Source organism: Colletotrichum acutatum, assembly GCF_030867785.1.
Source record: "Colletotrichum acutatum strain CBS 112980 chromosome Unknown BDZ83scaffold_114, whole genome shotgun sequence".
NCBI classification, from domain to species: domain Eukaryota; kingdom Fungi; phylum Ascomycota; class Sordariomycetes; order Glomerellales; family Glomerellaceae; genus Colletotrichum; species Colletotrichum acutatum.
The window spans coordinates 72,180-88,792 of NW_026849108.1; the positions used below are offsets into that span (position 1 = coordinate 72,180).

A 16,613-nucleotide genomic window follows, 5' to 3' on the forward strand; every position below is an offset into this window, starting at 1 on the left:
CTAGCTATGAACTCGCTTCCTGCGATGAACCGCCCACCAATGCCATGTGTTGATCATGCATCGATGATGTGTAATGCCGTTGCAAGGAATGGAGCAGGGATCCTTCCCCGCTTTGGAACAAATCACTCATTCAAAGGCTAGGCAACAACGATGACAACACCGTGATCATGACTTCGCCGTGAGGTGCTCCAACAACGTTTGTGAATACTTCCTCTGGTTTTCATTCATGCACCCAAAAAGATTAATACGAGCAATTCTACTCTCACAACTCAAAAATTAATGTCGCCTTCGCCGCCTGTCACTCTCGGGGCGCTGGAAGGTCCAGCCCTGTGCGAAAGATGTCTCCCCGTGCTACTGGATGATAGCATCAATGACTTCGTTGAAGGAGAGTACCCTTCGTCAGATTCTTCTGTAACACTGAGACACAAAGCCGAAGGCGAAGGTGAAATGATCATGTTGGGATCGCCTTGCCAATGGAAAGACTCGTTGCCTTTACTGTCAGTGCTGGCCGAGTCTTCTGAGAAAGGCTGTCATCTGTGCACCTTCATCCGAAAACACGTCACTCAACGCGGTATAGACTATGCAGGAGATGTCTACATCAATGGCGGATACATATGGGGCGCTGACAGAGATGTATTTGGCTCGAAACCGAACGAGGAAGGTCTTGTATTTTGGCGATGTGAAGTATACAAACGCCCCGAACAGGAGTTTCTTGCAGCTATTACCTTCAACATCGAATCCGACAACGGTCAGTGTTTGTATTCCTAAGCTTGCAGTTGCCCGAGCTCACGTTCCCACCCGGGCTAGACATCGTCTCAGATTGGTTGCGAGTCGACGACAAGCGACGCCCTCGGTTGCTTGACCCTGCTAATGTCGATTGGATAAAGTACGAGCTCAAACGATGCCAGGACGAGTGTGACCACATCAAGTCAGACACGGCCTTCATTCCAACCAGGCTCATAGACGTTGGCAGCACAGACCTAGACGTCCCACGCCTTGTTGCTTCGGATGCCCTGCACAAAGAAAATGAGGAGAAACTTCATGGAGTTGAATATGCGACACTCAGTTACTGCTGGGGCTCCAGAGAAGACGCAGCTGAGCAGCTGAAAACCACCAGAGAGAACTTATCAGAACACCTTGAGGGTATATCACTCGACTCTATGAGTCCTGTTGTGAGAGACACTGCAATCACGTGCAGAGCTCTCGGTCTACGATATCTTTGGGTGGATGCCCTTTGCATCATTCAAGGAGACATAGAAGACTGGAACACAGAGAGCCTAACCATGGGTCGTGTCTACTATTGTTCGGCTCTGACCATTTGTCCACTGACGTCTACATCCTGTCTGCAGGGGTACCTCGATGAAAGAGCACCAGGTCTCGACGTGCCATTTCAGTCGAAACGACGCGAGAATATTCGCGGGACCTACACGTTCTACCCATCTTCGGATGACCGGAAGCCAATCTGGAACTCGTCGGCACTGATAAACGATTTGAAGCAGGCAGTATGGGAAACCAGGGGCTGGACGTTCCAGGAGAACATGTTGTCAACGAGACTACTCTTTATTGGGCCTGGGCTGTGGCACTTTGCCTGCGAGAACGGCTCAACATCTGAGAATTCATATGTGAACCTCGGATCAGTCGTTCACGGGTCCTTAAGACCACTCGTCAACATAGCACGAGAGCCAAAGCCAGCTCATCCTATTGAAGTATGGCGCAGAGTGCGCGACGCCTACGCCCGATGGGAAGAGATATTGGAGATCCAGACAAGATCGTGGAGCTACCGAGATGACCTCTTGGCAGGCATAGCAGGATTGGCCGAGGAGTGTGCCAAGATTACGGAAGACACCTACCTCGCCGGTCTATGGATGAATGACCTGCAACACGGGCTTGTTTGGGAAATGCTCAACCCAGATGTTGGTACCCTTGAGGCAACACTCCGACAGAAGAGGGACCAAAAGCCTTACGTAGGCCCGTCGTGGAGTTGGGTTTCTCAGTTACGGCCATTCGAGGTTTTACCATGTCGGCGCTACAACGTGGAAAATCCTAGGCCACAAGAGAAGCCTTCAAACAACCAGAAGCTTATGTCATTATCAGACACACTGCCAACCCATGTTCGCGCCGAATACACCATCACAGGGAATCATATGAACTTGCAATGGCGCAGCCCGTTCGGTCGACTCAATCCCGATTCATACCTTCGAATGAATGCATCGTTGGCCGACTTCCCCTCAGATGTGAATATGGTACCTAAACGCAAGGGGAACCCCCCGATCGGATACTTCTCTGATGGAAGTGGCCTCTGCATGTTTGACTGGTCCGTAGACACTGCTACGATACAGCAACCGGGCCATATGAAGCTCTTGTTGACTTCTAGTTGTTGTTTCAAGACCAATAACTGGGGTAAACTGCGATACCTTTCCAGTCTGCGAAACGGGCCGGGGAGGTCTTTCCCATTTCCGGAGGGTGAAACGGTCTTCAATCATGAAGACTGGCGAAGGACAGAGCAATGTTCTTTCTGTAAAGATAGCAATATGGGGAATCCAAAGACTGTTTGGGGGCTCGTCGTTCATCCGGCGGGTCGCCTCGAAGGCTATTATCGAGTCGGAATATTCTTGATATTCTCTGAGGGCGGTCATAGGCGCGTCTTTGCAACTGGAAGCAAGCATGACGTACTCTTACTTTAGAAGTCCTTGCGGTTGAAAACAAGTACGGTGAATGTTTTGCTTTAGGTGTTGGAAGGCACCTTAGTACTTAAGATAGGCGTCTATCCTAAGCTAGCCAAGGTTCCAACTCCCTGGGAAACGAGTTCGCTCGTCGAGTATCTAAGAGCACACATCTTATGCGCAGTCATGCAATCCACCACTAAGACATAGGAACTCCCCCTTCTGGTCACTGCTGCCTTGCGAGCATTCGTGTGTTCTAGAGTAGCTATACTGAGGAGCGCCTATGCTGTAGCCAGTGAAGATAACAGGGGTAGCAGCCACTGTCATCGCAGTTATAATGGTCACGTCCATAAGGTAGGGGTAGGTTGTCGGGACTTGATGTCATGAGCGGCAGATGGCTTTTCCATACAAATTTGATATCTCACACACTGTTCACCAGCTTGCTGATAGATCAGCTTCAACAGTTGCGAGTACTTTGGCGATGATTTCTGATAAATTACAACGAAAGTCCAAGTTGCCTCTCAATGACTCGCGGCAACGGGTCGACTCTGGCTCGTGCGACTCATCGGCTGACAATCAGCCAACCAACGCTGCGGTACACGCGTAGGGTCGCCTATTTCGCTGCGAATCGCTCGCTCGCTCAGCTACCCGCCGTTTCCAGTGTTTCCCCATTCGAGCAAAGCCCCGGCTTTATGGTTATTTTCTAATGAAAATGCCAACCCGGACCTGGTTCCCCGGCCATACAGGAATCACAACCCAGCCCGGCAGTGTGGCGACGACTTTTCAGCCTCACGGCAGTCCGTGTGTCACGACCGGACCATGGCCGAATGTGACTGAAAAGCTGGAGGCTAGGACACCCATCAATGCGCTGTTGAGGCAATTGGTCTGGTCACATTGGATGAGGGTCTATCAACGTCGCAATTGAGGTGGCTCTTCAATAGCTGACGCTCGGATCGCTAGATCGACGTGGACGTCCCCCTGACTGACGACTAGGCGCCTGGGCAAGATGACATGTCATTATGTTTCCTCCTTGAGATGGCAGATGGGATACGGACTGGACACCGAGCTGACGGATTTTTGACCGGGAACACCCGTACCACGTCTAGATGTGATCAAGCATTGGGATTTTCATTCATCTTCCACCACTGCTACGAATACTTTATGTTACGTGCTTCTTGCCCAGCATGCTACTTGGGGGCCATTTGGTATTGCAGGCTTTTCTCGCCTATCGTGCTCACGACTCATGATCATAACGCCATAGTTCATCCCGAAAAAAGTACAACGAAGAATCGTATTTAGGCGTACGTCTTCACCATCTTCAGCAGAGCCTCCTCAACCTCCTTCGGGCTGGTGGCGTTCAAGTAGTGGCCACCGCCCTCAACCAACGTCACCGTTGCCTCCGGGGCGGAAGTGAAGAGCTTGATCTGCTCATCGGGGATGTTGACACCGAAAACAGGGTCGGCGGTTCCCTGAGATTTGGTCAGCGAGGCGCTCAAAGATAGTCCAGTCGTTCGACCGTAATATCACATACCTGGAGCCAGTAGACGGGGCACTTGACGTCTCTCAGTCTCAAAAGCAGGCCGTCTCTCGACAGAAGGTTACCCAGGGCCATCTTGAGCTTCTTGCGGCCCTCGTCACCCTTGTAGACAGACTTAAGGGTCTTTGTCCAGAACTCAAGGGTCTCGGGCGGGACCGTGCCTGAGAAGCCCAGGCTGCCAACCATGCCGCACCAGATATCGTCAACGACGAAGTCCGGCGTCGGTGTGGCACTGGACCAGCCGTCGTAGAAGGCCAGGAGCTGGGCCTTAGGGTCCCAGCAGCCCTTGACACGCGAGTCGGCTGACTCGTAGTCCATGGACGTGCCCAAGGGCAGGAGACCCAGAATCTAGATTCGATGGAGTTCAGCGCAGTCCAGAAAACTCAATCCCATGGAAAACAACGATCCTCTTTTTCGAAAAAGGATCGCGATCCCAGGGAAACAAAGTGACAGTGTAACGGGGCCATTGAATGTCACGTGGCATCGTAACGTACCCTCTCAGGGGCCAAAATGGCCATACGGGTGACCATCCATCCACCTTGACTCGTGCCAAGAGCAAAAGCCTTTTGAACGTTGAGCTTGTCCATGACCTGCAGGGCCATGATGGCAGTGTCCCAGTAGGTGAAGTGCTCGACGGGACAGCTGGTGGAGCCGTGGCCGAGCGGCTCGATGGCCAGCAGGTTAACGGCGTCCGTCAGTGTCTTGCTGTTGAACTGGTCATTGTAGAGGGAGACGGTTGTACACATGGAGTTGATGAGGACGACGGTGGGCTTGGCGGGGTCGACCTTGTCCCCGGACAAGCGGTAGCCGGCCGTGATGCCGCCGAGGTGGGGGACTTGGATGGTGGTTGTGGCTGCCATGATGTGATTCGTGTGTGTAAGTTCGTTTGTGCCCTGTTGCTCTGCTGTCTGCGAGTGTATAACAAGCTGCTTTGAGTTTGGTTCGGTTCCGGGAGGTCAGAGGAAGGTGGCTTGGACAAAGGTTAGGTTTAGTAGTAGGTTTGAAAGAGATGCAGATTTCTACATGTACTAAGCAACTCCTGAGGGGTTCTGGAGATCCTACCCCTCGTGGCGCCAGTTGCGGGTTGCATTGGGTAAACTTCAGAGGCGGCGGTGTATCTCAAACGGCCGACTCCGCCGAGAAGCCTCGGAAGCCCAATTGAACGTAACATCTGTTGCAGTAGACCACGGACTGGTTTACCCGAACGAGTCGCCTCACGGTGAGGCCTGTCCCTGTCTCGGTGAGGTGGAGATGGCAGAAAAAACGGTCGTGGACGGCTCCAGTCTGAACAAGTCACCTAGTCTTCATTATTCGCCAGTCCTGGTCCCTTGGAGGGGACACTCAACGGTATCCGACAATATCCTTCTTTTGACAAGTGGGACAGACTCTAGAGGGGAGCTTGTTGTGATCAGCGACCACGCGTTGGGCTTGGATGTCTTCCAGGAATATCCTTTCGTCACTCGTGCTATCGCCGAAGCACAGACATCGGCAACAGGGACGGGACATGACTCGGAGTCTCCTTTTAGAGGGGCGAAATGAGCAGCCAGCTTTAGTTTGGCAGTGGCCACGTTCTCCCCAGCTAGCGTCCTCGCTGGCGCTATTGTGACGGACGACCGAAGAACCCGAGAACGACTCTACCTGAGGTGCCATTCTTGCTCGGTCATCCTACCGCTGGAAAGGGGGTTCACTCGTCGGCAGCGGGGCCGGCTGTGAATGGCGTTGCGGTTACGCAGTATGGTGGTGAGAGGTTCATCTCATACCATTTTCGGGTTCGTGGCGTCAGGGTTGATAAAGGCGCCGTCGTTTTGGAAGAGACAGGACCGTTGAAAGTCAAAAGTCAATTCCCTTTCCCGCCCGTCTAAGAGAAACGAACTGTCGGGAGGGACGGGTACATCCTTCCTCTAGTGTTTCTTCTACCCGTTCGGTATTTCATAGACATAAGGCGGGTGGGAGGCCGGAAATGTCTGTGAGCAAAGTGGACGGTGACGGGTTGGCCAGGCTTTAAACGCACAATATGTCTGGCTCTGATGCGATAAATTCGGGAATTCTTCAAGCGGCCGGGGCCGATCATTTGACGCGAGGCATTCCTTCGATCCCCTTCTGCCGCCCCCAATCCCACACGCCATGCATTTCATCTGCGACGCATGCGGCTGCCGAGGCTTCGACTAGGGGGGGAAGCGAGCCCTTGTTGGAAAGTCTGATGTTCCTGGCTCTCGCAAAAGCTCCAAGCTTCAAGGCAAAGCCGGCCAAAACCCGGATGCGGAATTCAATGTGTAAGAACAACCACATAATCAAAGGCCCAGCCGTCATAAAATCTCCCGACAACACAAGCCCCGGGCCGACCAGGGAATTTCAAAGCTGGGCAGCGACAGCAAAAACGTCTTAGTCTCTTGGAGACTCGAAGAGCCGAAGGAGGGGTGCTATCCGATGCCTTTTCGAGGCACCTCTAAGTCGGATCCCAGCACCGGGCGAAGCAATCCGGGATGATCCCCATCCAACCATGTCACTTCGTCCCAGAGCATCGCATAATTCAGTGGAGAACAACGCCGAAATTCTGAACGTCGTTCGACCTGCAGAGGCCTGTCATCCTTTGGCCGCTAGCAACCTCGGTCCACAAAGCGTGGAAAAACACTCACTTATTGTGGACTTTCTCTTCCTTTCTCGCTTGGGAAACGAGGCGATCAACGTTGCGGCGAGCAATGGCAGCAACTGAAGCACGAAATAATACAGAAGCGTGCATACATGGACAGGAGACAGACCAGGGGTCTGCCTGACGTCCCTCGTGGCATCGAAGAATTTACCTCTTTTGTGAACCTTGCAGGTCTATCAGATATCCTTTCCTGTCAGTCCACCCACTCGGTCGCTTCTCCTGTGGATGATCGAGTTCCCTTTTGGGTTGCATATCTCGTTTGACATATATGCGGCCCTCTTCTTGGCCGCCGTTTTAGGAATGAAGCAATGGCGGCCGAACGGAGAGTTCCATCAAACCCTCGCATAGTGTTCACCACACTTGCATGTGTTTAACCAAGAACACCCGTTCTTTGCACCCCAGTTTTCCTAGCTTTTCGTCATTCCCACGTTGTCCAGGGGCTCGTCTCTTAACAGGCTTCACGTTGTTTTCAGGGGTCAGGGACATAGGACGGCACTTTCTTGCAGAAGGATTCTGCCCATCCTTCTAGTCGGTGCCTGGGCAGAATAAAGTAATCCAATTGCCCTGCTTCTACACTAGTCTATGGAGTCCTCTTGCGAAGCGAATCTGTTCGGAGTGAAGAGAGATTGATGAATGCACGTTGACCCGTCCCATTCCGTTGGCACTTGACCAGACCCTCCTTCTTTCTTTTGTTCGCAGCTATCAGGCTGGGTCCTCCCACCCCCATTTCCCGAGAAGTTGGTTTTCCCTTCCCCGCGGTATCTTGAGGAATATTCAACACATCGTCGCAGTGAGGTGAAGGAAACTTTACTCGAGAAAAGATGTCGACCGACTCAGGCCCGTCACCGTTGCCCGGCCTTCCTGGATACGACCCTCAGAACATTCAGCCATGGACCGTCGAAGTTGTGGTTTCGGTGACGGTCCTCGCTGTACTCGCCGTTGTTCTTCGCCTCATCAGTCGTCAAACGAAGGGTCAGAAGCTGTGGTGGGATGATTACCTGATTGTCTGGTCGATGGTGCGTTTCCCATTATCATGATGCTTCTAACCAGAGGCTTGACTCTTTAGACATGACTGGAGCTGACTGTGTTGTAGTTATGGAACCTTGTTGTTGTTGGCTTCATCTTCGCGATGCACTCTGTGGGCATGGGCCTCCACGCAGACAAGGTCGGTGTCGACAACATCGTGTTGATGGCCAAGTACCTCGTTGTGGCAGAAATCCTTTATGCCTGGAACCTGGGCTGGACTAAGCTTAGCTTGATGTTGATGTACTACCGCATCTTCCACATCCCTTTCTTCAAGAAGATGACGTGGTTCGTCATCTCGTTTGTCTTCGCCTGGGTCATTTGCATCACCTTTCTCTTCATCTTTATCTGCGTACCTGTCGAAAAGCTCTGGTATCCCGACATTCCGGGCAGATGCATCAACCAAGTAGCTACCTGGATTGCCAACGCAGCCTCGACAATTTTCACGGATCTTCTCATCTTGCTGCTGCCTCTTCCTCAGGTGTGGAAGCTGCAGCTGCAAAAAGCTGAGAAGATTGCCCTGACCTTCGCTTTTGGTCTCGGTTTCTTGTAAGTGCCTTGTTCCGCAAGAAACATAAGCCCTCGGTCTTGCTCACCGTATCGCAGCGTTGTCTTTACTTCGGCATACCGAACGAGCGTCCTTTTCACCTACAGTGGCACCGACCCGAGCTACACCCTAGCCCCAACAGTCGGCTGGACCGCCATCGAAATGTCCGCCGGCATCGTCTCCGCCTGCCTACCCACCATCCGTCCCGCTGTGCAGCGCATCGTTCGAGCCTGCGGTTTCAAGGGCAGCATGGGCGGCATGTTCCGCAGCACGACGGCGCTGGGCTTCGGCTCCAGCAAGAACAAGTCCAACTTCAGCAACGGCATGTCCTCGCAGGACCCCCACACGACCAACGGCGGCTCACAAATCGCCCGCAATCTCTCGACGACCAAGCACGGCGCCGGTGAAGATGCCTTTTACCGGTTGCCTGACGACAATGGATCCGAGGGCACCAGCCGCCAGCCTACACCTCCTCTGGAGGACTCCAAGCTGAGACCAGACACCACTGGGTTTGGATACTCGGTCTCGAGTTATCCAGTCAAGGAGAGGGATGACAAGAGCGAGGACGAAATCCCCCTGCACGCCATTCGAGTACAAAGGGACTTCAAGCATACGACGGAACGAAGCTAAGAGAGGATCAGATCAATTATATGAGGCGCTATAGATAAGGAATTCTGGGTAACAATAATGAGACTCCCGTTAGTTGCGAGATCCAGTGGTAGCTTTTACCAATCTCTTAATTTGGGTGTACGAGGGGTTGTCGATGGTCAAGGGTTGTGCGATGGCGTTGAACAGGAGTGAAGGAAAACCAACCCAAAAGTCGGCTGCTAGTCCACAGAGAGAAGCAGAAAGTAACGAGCTACGTCAGGAACGTAACATGGCGGCAACGCGCCAATCCTGTGGTGGAAGAATTCATCTACTGAGTCTAATAATATTCCAAACATGACGGAGATAATGTAGCCGAAAAGGGGTCATGATTCCGATGGCGTGAGCCGCGAATCGAGTCTGATTTTCAAAAGTCCCGAAGACACTATCCACAAATGTAGAGTCATCATCATTTGTAGTCCATTCAATTTTCATTTACATAAATCATCAGCTACCTTAAGTATACTTCAAGTGCTCGCCATGCGTGTTGTATTACATCTATTCCTCCTCTGTTTCTGGCTTTTGGCCGTACACAACATTACTATACGAGAGTCAGTCCGTGTAAAATCTCATCGTGCCTTGAGTGGTGGAAAGACTTACTAGTGCAGCCAAGCATGAGCCTTTCCAGTTCTAAGCTCGGTGCGCACCCCTGTCAGCAATACCAGAACCTCCTCCTTAGTCCAGCCGAGGACGCCACAGAGGAGTCTCAAGGTGAAGGCTTCCAGGCCATCCAGCATCTGAATGAGATTACACATGCCGATGTCCTTCAGGTGAGGGTCCTTCGCCCAAGGTCCAGCGGGAATCTTGAAAGGCTTGTGGACGATGTTTATCAGGCCGGTATTCTCCCTCACCAGCGTCTCCAACTTCGGCCCGACCTGTCCGTCACGGCCCAGGACCTCGCAAGCTTCCATGAAGTAGCCCATCCAGCGAAGGAGTTCGGTGCCTTCGGTCGTTCCATCATCCGAATAAAGCATGTAATCCCAGTCCTGGAATTCGGCCCAGCCACCAGGGTTCAAGTTCCTGAGACGTTGTTAGTGTGGGAGGCAACATCAAAACTCATCAGGACCTATACGCACTCATAGACTCGTCTGACATATGTTGGCCAATCTGCCAAGGCGCCAGCCATGTAACGACTGAAAATGAAGTCGTACTTGTCCTCTCCAATCCATTCGCTTTCGACGTCGTCGATCTCGAACTTGACGTTAGGTGGAACCCTACCAATCGTGGGCTTAGTCTATGGTCAAGAGTGACTGTGTGAGCAAACTTGGTGAGTGGACGTACCACGCTGGCTGAATAGCGCTCAGATCATTTCCCAGGATCTGCGTCTTTGTTAGAGATCAAATAATCAACATTTACGCGCTTGTGGTGTTTCACTTACCTCTGCATTTGGGAATAGATCACCCATTTCCATAGCCCCTGCGAAGTAAAAGAGCATGATAAGCCTGAGTCGTATCGGCGAGCGATCAAGAGCACGAGAACTCACAGATTCCAGTTCCAGTGCCTACATCCAGGATCCGATGAGTCTTGTGCTCATCAATAGGGGCAAGGAAGAGTCGGTTTCCAATGGTCTTGACGAGTAATGTGTGAACCACATCAAGTCTATCCATTTCAGTCTACGAGCAGTCTTCTGTGTCAGTGTTTATGTGGCCATGAATTGATTGCTACAAGTGGAAGGGTGTACCTCATCATTCGGGAATACGTAGGCTGTTTCATTGATTAGCATGAATTGAAGCTTTTGGAGGTAGCTCATGTGTGCCCGTGACTTTGATGTGATCTATCATAAGACCAGAACAGGTGTCACGAGTCCATATGTAGATTTTGCACTTACCGCCAGATCGGAAGGCATGATAACGTCGGCCGTACTCAGTAGGATAATCAAGAACGGAAGATGACAAAGATGCAGTGTATGAGGAACTACGGAGTAATCATTAGTACACGTTGCAACTGGAAGTATTCTTCCTATGAGACAGGAAATTGCCGTGTTGAAGTAGTCGGGGTCTGTGGGCTTCAGTACATTCTGTCATCAATGGTTGACGCATCGTCCTATGAAATGGGTCAGCATCTGATTTTGTGCGGCGGAAAGCAGACTGTTTCAAATCGAATGAACGTACAGTTGTTCCGTCGTCAATTTCAATCGTGACCGGGGTCTCGGCATCCTCGGGAGGAGACTGGGGGGCTGGCGTTGCTCCTGTGCTCGTCGCCGATGCTGGAGTGGCTGCTGGCGGTGTTGCTGCCGCTGCCGCTGGCGTTGCTGCTGCTGCTGGGCTAGTCGCGGACGCTGGGCCGGCGGGGGAACCAGCCGACTTTGGCGGTGTTTTTGGCGACTTTGGAAAATCTGCTGGCTTGGGAGAGCCTGTTGGCGGGCTTGCCGTTGCTTTGGGAGTTGATTCCACCATGATTATTGGCGACTGAGATCAACAATGTGGTCTTTGCTGTGGAGTTGAAGAATAAATATCGTCGCAAGATGGTCGCCACAGCGGCTGGAAATGACGCTGGGTTTTGTACAGTCACGGGTAACAGGCAAACCCCCGCAGCTTGGCAGACTTCGATGTTGTTGGTCCTGTTGGAACCAACTGCATTGTTCGATATCGTTATGCGAGCCGCATGCGGACTAAAGCGTGCAGAAGACCGACCTCTTTCCACAGTTGTTTGCTTCCTCGTAGGTGGGCTGTTTATCCGCCCACAACACGAAAAGACACCCGCCGTCCCACAGTCTCGAAAGTCATCGCTGATCGTCTGAGAACTACTAGTCGGCAAATCCGATCATCACGGTGACTGACGATAGCTTGGATGACCCTGGGCCGTCCAGATCTTTCGAAATATCCAGGCGGGATCTTGAAAAACTTGAAGTGTTTCAACCTTTTGTGGACATCGTTGAAGTGAAGCAGAGTTTGAAGAGCAAGGATTACTACCAGTTGGTACTTGAAAGCCAGCCACAATTTGACCCCATTCGGATAGCTGCAGCTCCGTGGACCTGGTCCGCAGGATTTCATGGGCCCGGGACAGCTCCGGTAGCCCACGCTGTTGGATGGAATCCGCGATCCGTCCATACCAATCCTAGCATTGTCATCTCTGCCCCGCCCAGACTCCAGTTCGGAGAGACAACGCCAAGTGGGGAAAGGGAATCAACGGCCGTTGAACCATCCACACTCTTGGGGCCTTGGCTTCGTGTGTCAGACATGTGAATGCTGAAAATCTCAAACAATTTGCTAGAGGCAGGTCATCTACTTAAAGTTAGCGATATTCAAGTGCTCTTCATGCCAGGCGTGAAGTATAGGTCGTCTCACTAGCCCTGGTGGGGATCTCATCAACCGGCATCAAGTTCGTGGCTCCGATAGGGAACCACGATGTGGTCCTAATCGTTTCGAGTGGTGTAATGAGATTCAAGACATAATGCACAATCTATTATTCATTATGTTGAAGTGATGTATTATATATCAACGGATAATGCCGGTCAAGGTCGTAACCACTTTCACATGGCTAGCTGATGACATGGGGGCTCAACAGTCTATTTTGCGGGCAGAGGTTGAAATTCGTTCACCCATTGATTCCTCGGCTTGCTCAGGGTGCTCTTTCCACGCCGCAAGAAATCGCCATATCCCATATCGCTGACAATACCGCTGCCATCCCGGTCCCAAACCACTTTGCCGCGCAATATTGTGTAACGCGGCCAATTGTTAAACTTCATTCCTTCGAAAGGCGAGTAATCGATATCATGATGCAACATCGAGTTCTCCAAGACGAACGGCTCCATCTTGGCAGAGCCCCTCCCGCCGCTGGCAGCAACTTGCTCAGTTGTTGGATACCAAATGACAAAGTCGGCATCATATCCCGCGGCAATCGCGCCCTTGGTGTCTCCCAATCCGTATAGCTTTGCCGGGTTCGTCGCTGTGACCTCGACAAACTTTTGCGGCGTCACTCTGCCCGACAACACCCCGCCCTCGAATAGCAGCGGCAGTCGCGTCTCGACGCCAGGAAGCCCATTGGGAACCTGGTCGTACCTCATCGAGCCATCTTCCTTGCCCAGGCCCGCCTTCTTGCCTTCGGGGTGATCATATTTACTCGGCGCGTGGTCTGAACTGAACGTCGTAAACGTACCATTGGCGATACCAGCCCACATGGCGTCCAAGTCCATGCGGTCCTCGCGTAATGGCGGACTGCAGATATGCTTCGCGCCGGAGAAGCCATCAGTCGCCGGATGAGACGGCTTCAGGGCGTCGGCTGTGAGGTAGAGGTAATGGGGGCACGTCTCCGCGTGAATAGGCAGAAGCCTTGTCTGCGCGCTCCTCACGTGCGCGGTTGAGGTCTTGGACGACATATGGACGATGAGAATGGGGATGTCAGAGAGCTCGGCGAGTGCGATGATGCGGTACGTTGCTTCATCTTCGGCGATGTTGGGCCGGCTGATGGCGTGATAGTACGGCGCAGTGAGTTTCTGCTCTGCCAGACGGGCCGTGATCCAAGTGATCATGTCGCTGTTTTCGGCGTGGACCATGGTTGTCATGCCCAGGTTCCGAGTAGCCATCATGACATCTAGAATTTCGCCGTCTTTGAGCTGCAGGGGCTCGTAGGTCATGTACAGTTTCACGGAGGTGATGCCCTCGCTAACAAAGAATGGCAGCTCATCGCGAAGGATGGTGGGAGTTGGGTTTGTGAGAATGATGTGAAAGCCATAGTCGCAGTATGACTTCCCCCTGGAGCGTGAGTGATAGTCGTCTACGACTGGGTGAAGAGACTGGTGGGTGCGTTCTTGGGTAGCGAAGGCGATGATTGTTGTTGTGCCTCCTGCAATCGCTGATCGAGTGCCGGTCTCAAAGTTGTCTCCTGTTGGAGAGTTGTCCTGATACTGGTTTAGACAGGGGGCTCTGTTCGAAAATCAAGTATATCATTTCTTACCTGGTCAAGGTGTACGTGGGAATCCACGCCACCCGGCATGACGAAGCCATGTTGTGCATCTATCACTGTCTTGGCCGAGAAGAGAGACTTGAGATCCTGGCCTACAGCTAAGATTTTGCCGTCGCGAACCACAATATCTTGTCTCGAGTGGACATCAGATGCCGTTACCTATTTTTTTGTTGCATCAGTCATCTGGCGGATGGGGTCCTTGGTACAACATGATTCATGCAATACTCACCACTGTGGCATTCTCAATGATGAGATCAACCTCCATGTTGCTTTACCTCAGGGTGCTATGACAGCAAAAGTGTCTCAGTGTGCTAAAAGCAATTTTTACGGTACTTTACCAATAACAAACTTCGCTTCGGTAATTTGTAGGGTTGCCTCAATCTGTTCTCGATTCTCCCTTGACACCGTATGGAGTATCTACAGAGTCATTGACGACATCTACACTAGCTGTCGACTTGATAATGCTGTTCCTGCGAAGAATAAATAGGCCTATCTGAGATAAAGATAGGCAGCCACGGCAAACTACCCGACGGCCTATCGGCGCTTATCGCCAACTTAGACTACCTCAGAGAGCTGCAGGGAATAGGACGGACGATACGGATATTGCACGCTGATCTCAATGCATGAGGGGTAGACCTAGCACCACTTTGTTGGAGATTCGGAGAAGAGCTCAGCGCCTTCTCGTGACGAAAAGAATAAGTTTGGACTGAAGTTTGCATAGTAGCAGTGAAAAGAGGGAATGTGAGAACATAACGACTTGACAGCTGCACAAGAAAACCAGAAAATCAGCGGCAATGTCATCACGGAAGCTTCGCGTGGCTGCGGCCCAGATGGGCGCAACGCACTACAACGACACCCGGCCCAAGACACTGAATCGCATGATATCACTTCTTGAAGACGCAGCCGCAAAGGGAGCACAGCTGATTCTCTTCCCTGAAGCCGCCTTCACAACCTTCTTTCCCCGGCATCTGATCAATGACCCCTCGGAGCTCGACTCCTTCTTCGAGCACGGCGATGTAGCGACTCAGCCGCAGACAAAGCCGCTGTTCGATAAGGCCATCCAGCTGGGCGTTGACATCTCGGTCGGCTTTGCCGAAAAGGCCGACAACGGCGAAACCTTCAACTCCTGCATCTACTACCACGCAAAGAGCGGCTCCATCCTCTCAAAGTACCGCAAGATCCATCTTCCGGGCGACTTTGAGCCCTTTGCGGACCCGGATGCCACCAACCAGCTGGAGAAGCGCTACTTCAAACCTGGAGACCTCGGCTTCAATGCGTTCCGGGTACCCGATCTGACGGCACTGGAGACGGCGCCGGAGCGCGGGGATCCCATCTTCGGCATGATGATCTGCAACGACAGGAGATGGGCTGAGAGCTGGCGCGTCCTGGGCCTACAGGGTGTCGAGGTTGTACTGTGCGGCTACAACACGGCCGGCTTCGCGCCGCATCTCTGGGGAACCAGCGCCAGTATGGACCCGGACGAGGCGCGGAGCAAGGCACTTTTCCACCACAAGTTGGTGATGCAAGCTCATAGCTACACGAATGCCTGCTTCAGCATCAGCGCTGCGAGGTGCGGTCTCGATGACGGGAAGTACGACCTCATTGGCGGCAGCTGCATCACAGGTCCGGAGGGCGAGCTCATCGCTGAGGCCTCTACGACGGAGGATGAGGTCGTCTATGCGGAAATCGACCTGGCCGAGTGCCGGCCGGGTAAGGAGCGCACATTTGATTTTGCCAGACATCGTCGCGTGGAGCATTATGCTCGCATCACAGAACAAACCGGCGTCGTAGAGCCTCCCAAGCTCTCATCTACAGCCGAGAATCACCACGGAGCTGCAAGCAATGATATCGCGCCCCAAAAGAGTCAGAAGAAGATCCGCATCCTCCTCATCAACCCAAACAGCACCCGCGCCATGACCGACGCCTGCGTCGCCATGGTCGAGAGCCAATTACCCCCAGACGTCCTCGTCACAGGCTTCACGGCGCCTAGGCCGGCGCCCTCGGCCATCGAAGGTAGCTTCGATAACGTGATGTCAGCCGCGGCCGCCGCTCGCGCCGTCCTGCCCCTCGCTGCGACTCATGATGCCGTCTTGGTAGCGTGCTACTCCGACCATGCCCTCATCCGCATGCTTCGCGAAGAACTCCCTTGCCAGCCCGTCATCGGGATCATGGAGGCCTCACTTTTCGCGGCGCGGACGCTGGGCGGGCGGTTTGGGCTCATAGCCGTGAGCGAGCGGTCGAGAGTGTTGCACGAGGATAGCATTCACCACTACGGCTTCTCAACCTCCTGCGCCGGCGTGGTCTCATGTAAGCTGGGCGTGCTGGACTTGCACGAGAAGAGCCAGGATGAGGTCATGGGAATCATGGCAGCCGTCGGGAAGAAGTTGGTGGAGGAGAAGGGGGCCGATGTGCTACTTCTGGGGTGCGCAGGTATGACGCCGCTCAAGGGGGCCGTGGAGGCGGCTGTCGGGGACGGCGTGCAGGTTGTTGACGGCGTGTTGGCCGGGGTGCACCATCTTGTTGGGTTAGTTAGAATGGGCGGTGCCACGGCCAAAAGGGGCGTCTACAAGAGTTCCGGGGATGGACGAAAGGCGAGAGGACAGGATTGGGTCTAGTTTCGAGAGGTGGCCGCGGGAATAACAA

General features: G+C 52.9%; 8 protein-coding genes across 8 annotated transcripts; 5 read left to right on the forward strand and 3 right to left on the reverse strand.

Moving 5' to 3' along the window:
- Nucleotides 1-279: 279 nt before the first annotated feature.
- On the forward strand, nt 280-768 carry BDZ83DRAFT_722784 (uncharacterized protein; the record flags this gene model as incomplete). Its single annotated transcript, XM_060512507.1, has 1 exon — nt 280-768. The coding sequence occupies one exon, from the start codon at nt 280-282 to the stop codon at nt 766-768; it is 489 nt and encodes a 162-aa protein (XP_060360617.1).
- A 176-nt stretch (nt 769-944) lies between these two features.
- BDZ83DRAFT_547569 (heterokaryon incompatibility protein-domain-containing protein) lies at nt 945-1,352 on the forward strand (the record flags this gene model as incomplete). Its single annotated transcript, XM_060503461.1, has 1 exon — nt 945-1,352. A coding segment is annotated over one exon (408 nt), but the record flags the coding sequence as incomplete, so codon positions are not given.
- Nucleotides 1,353-1,538: 186 nt separating this feature from the next.
- On the forward strand, nt 1,539-2,684 carry BDZ83DRAFT_587285 (uncharacterized protein; the record flags this gene model as incomplete). Its single annotated transcript, XM_060506024.1, has 1 exon — nt 1,539-2,684. The coding sequence occupies one exon, from the start codon at nt 1,539-1,541 to the stop codon at nt 2,682-2,684; it is 1,146 nt and encodes a 381-aa protein (XP_060360619.1).
- Nucleotides 2,685-3,958: 1,274 nt separating this feature from the next.
- BDZ83DRAFT_655545 (Alpha/Beta hydrolase protein) lies at nt 3,959-5,060 on the reverse strand (the record flags this gene model as incomplete). The annotated part of the gene is made up of 3 exons (XM_060510806.1): nt 3,959-4,132; nt 4,195-4,548; nt 4,695-5,060. 3 exons carry the CDS (start codon nt 5,058-5,060, stop codon nt 3,959-3,961), a joined length of 894 nt encoding a protein of 297 aa, XP_060360620.1.
- Nucleotides 5,061-7,671: 2,611 nt separating this feature from the next.
- BDZ83DRAFT_587283 (uncharacterized protein) lies at nt 7,672-9,050 on the forward strand (the record flags this gene model as incomplete). Its single annotated transcript, XM_060506023.1, has 3 exons — nt 7,672-7,866; nt 7,944-8,422; nt 8,480-9,050. 3 exons carry the CDS (start codon nt 7,672-7,674, stop codon nt 9,048-9,050), a joined length of 1,245 nt encoding a protein of 414 aa, XP_060360621.1.
- A 426-nt stretch (nt 9,051-9,476) lies between these two features.
- On the reverse strand, nt 9,477-11,102 carry BDZ83DRAFT_634720 (methyltransferase domain-containing protein). The gene is made up of 8 exons (XM_060509121.1): nt 10,894-11,102; nt 10,747-10,769; nt 10,549-10,678; nt 10,444-10,481; nt 10,347-10,384; nt 10,142-10,279; nt 9,666-10,085; nt 9,477-9,606 (listed from the first exon to the last, which is right to left on the reverse strand). The coding sequence occupies exons 3-8, from the start codon at nt 10,670-10,672 to the stop codon at nt 9,564-9,566; spliced, it is 801 nt and encodes a 266-aa protein (XP_060360622.1). The 5' UTR covers nt 10,673-10,678; nt 10,747-10,769; nt 10,894-11,102; the 3' UTR covers nt 9,477-9,563.
- Nucleotides 11,103-12,573: 1,471 nt separating this feature from the next.
- On the reverse strand, nt 12,574-14,235 carry BDZ83DRAFT_655548 (dihydropyrimidinase; the record flags this gene model as incomplete). The annotated part of the gene is made up of 3 exons (XM_060510807.1): nt 12,574-13,911; nt 13,962-14,129; nt 14,200-14,235. The coding sequence occupies 3 exons, from the start codon at nt 14,233-14,235 to the stop codon at nt 12,574-12,576; spliced, it is 1,542 nt and encodes a 513-aa protein (XP_060360623.1).
- Nucleotides 14,236-14,764: 529 nt separating this feature from the next.
- Nucleotides 14,765-16,585, forward strand: BDZ83DRAFT_756002 (carbon-nitrogen hydrolase; the record flags this gene model as incomplete). The annotated part of the gene is made up of 1 exon (XM_060514689.1): nt 14,765-16,585. The coding sequence occupies one exon, from the start codon at nt 14,765-14,767 to the stop codon at nt 16,583-16,585; it is 1,821 nt and encodes a 606-aa protein (XP_060360624.1).
- Between the last annotated feature and the right edge of the window lie 28 nt (nt 16,586-16,613).

Coding starts and splice junctions, on each gene's coding strand:
- BDZ83DRAFT_634720 (XM_060509121.1), bottom strand. CDS start 10,672: ATGGATAGACTTGATGTGGTTCACACATTACTCGTCAAGACCATTGGA. Junction 10,280..10,346: donor AGCGCTATTCAGCCAGCGTG/GTACGTCCACTC, acceptor CACGATTGGTAG/GGTTCCACCTAACGTCAAGT. Junction 10,086..10,141: donor TATGTCAGACGAGTCTATGA/GTGCGTATAGGT, acceptor ACAACGTCTCAG/GAACTTGAACCCTGGTGGCT.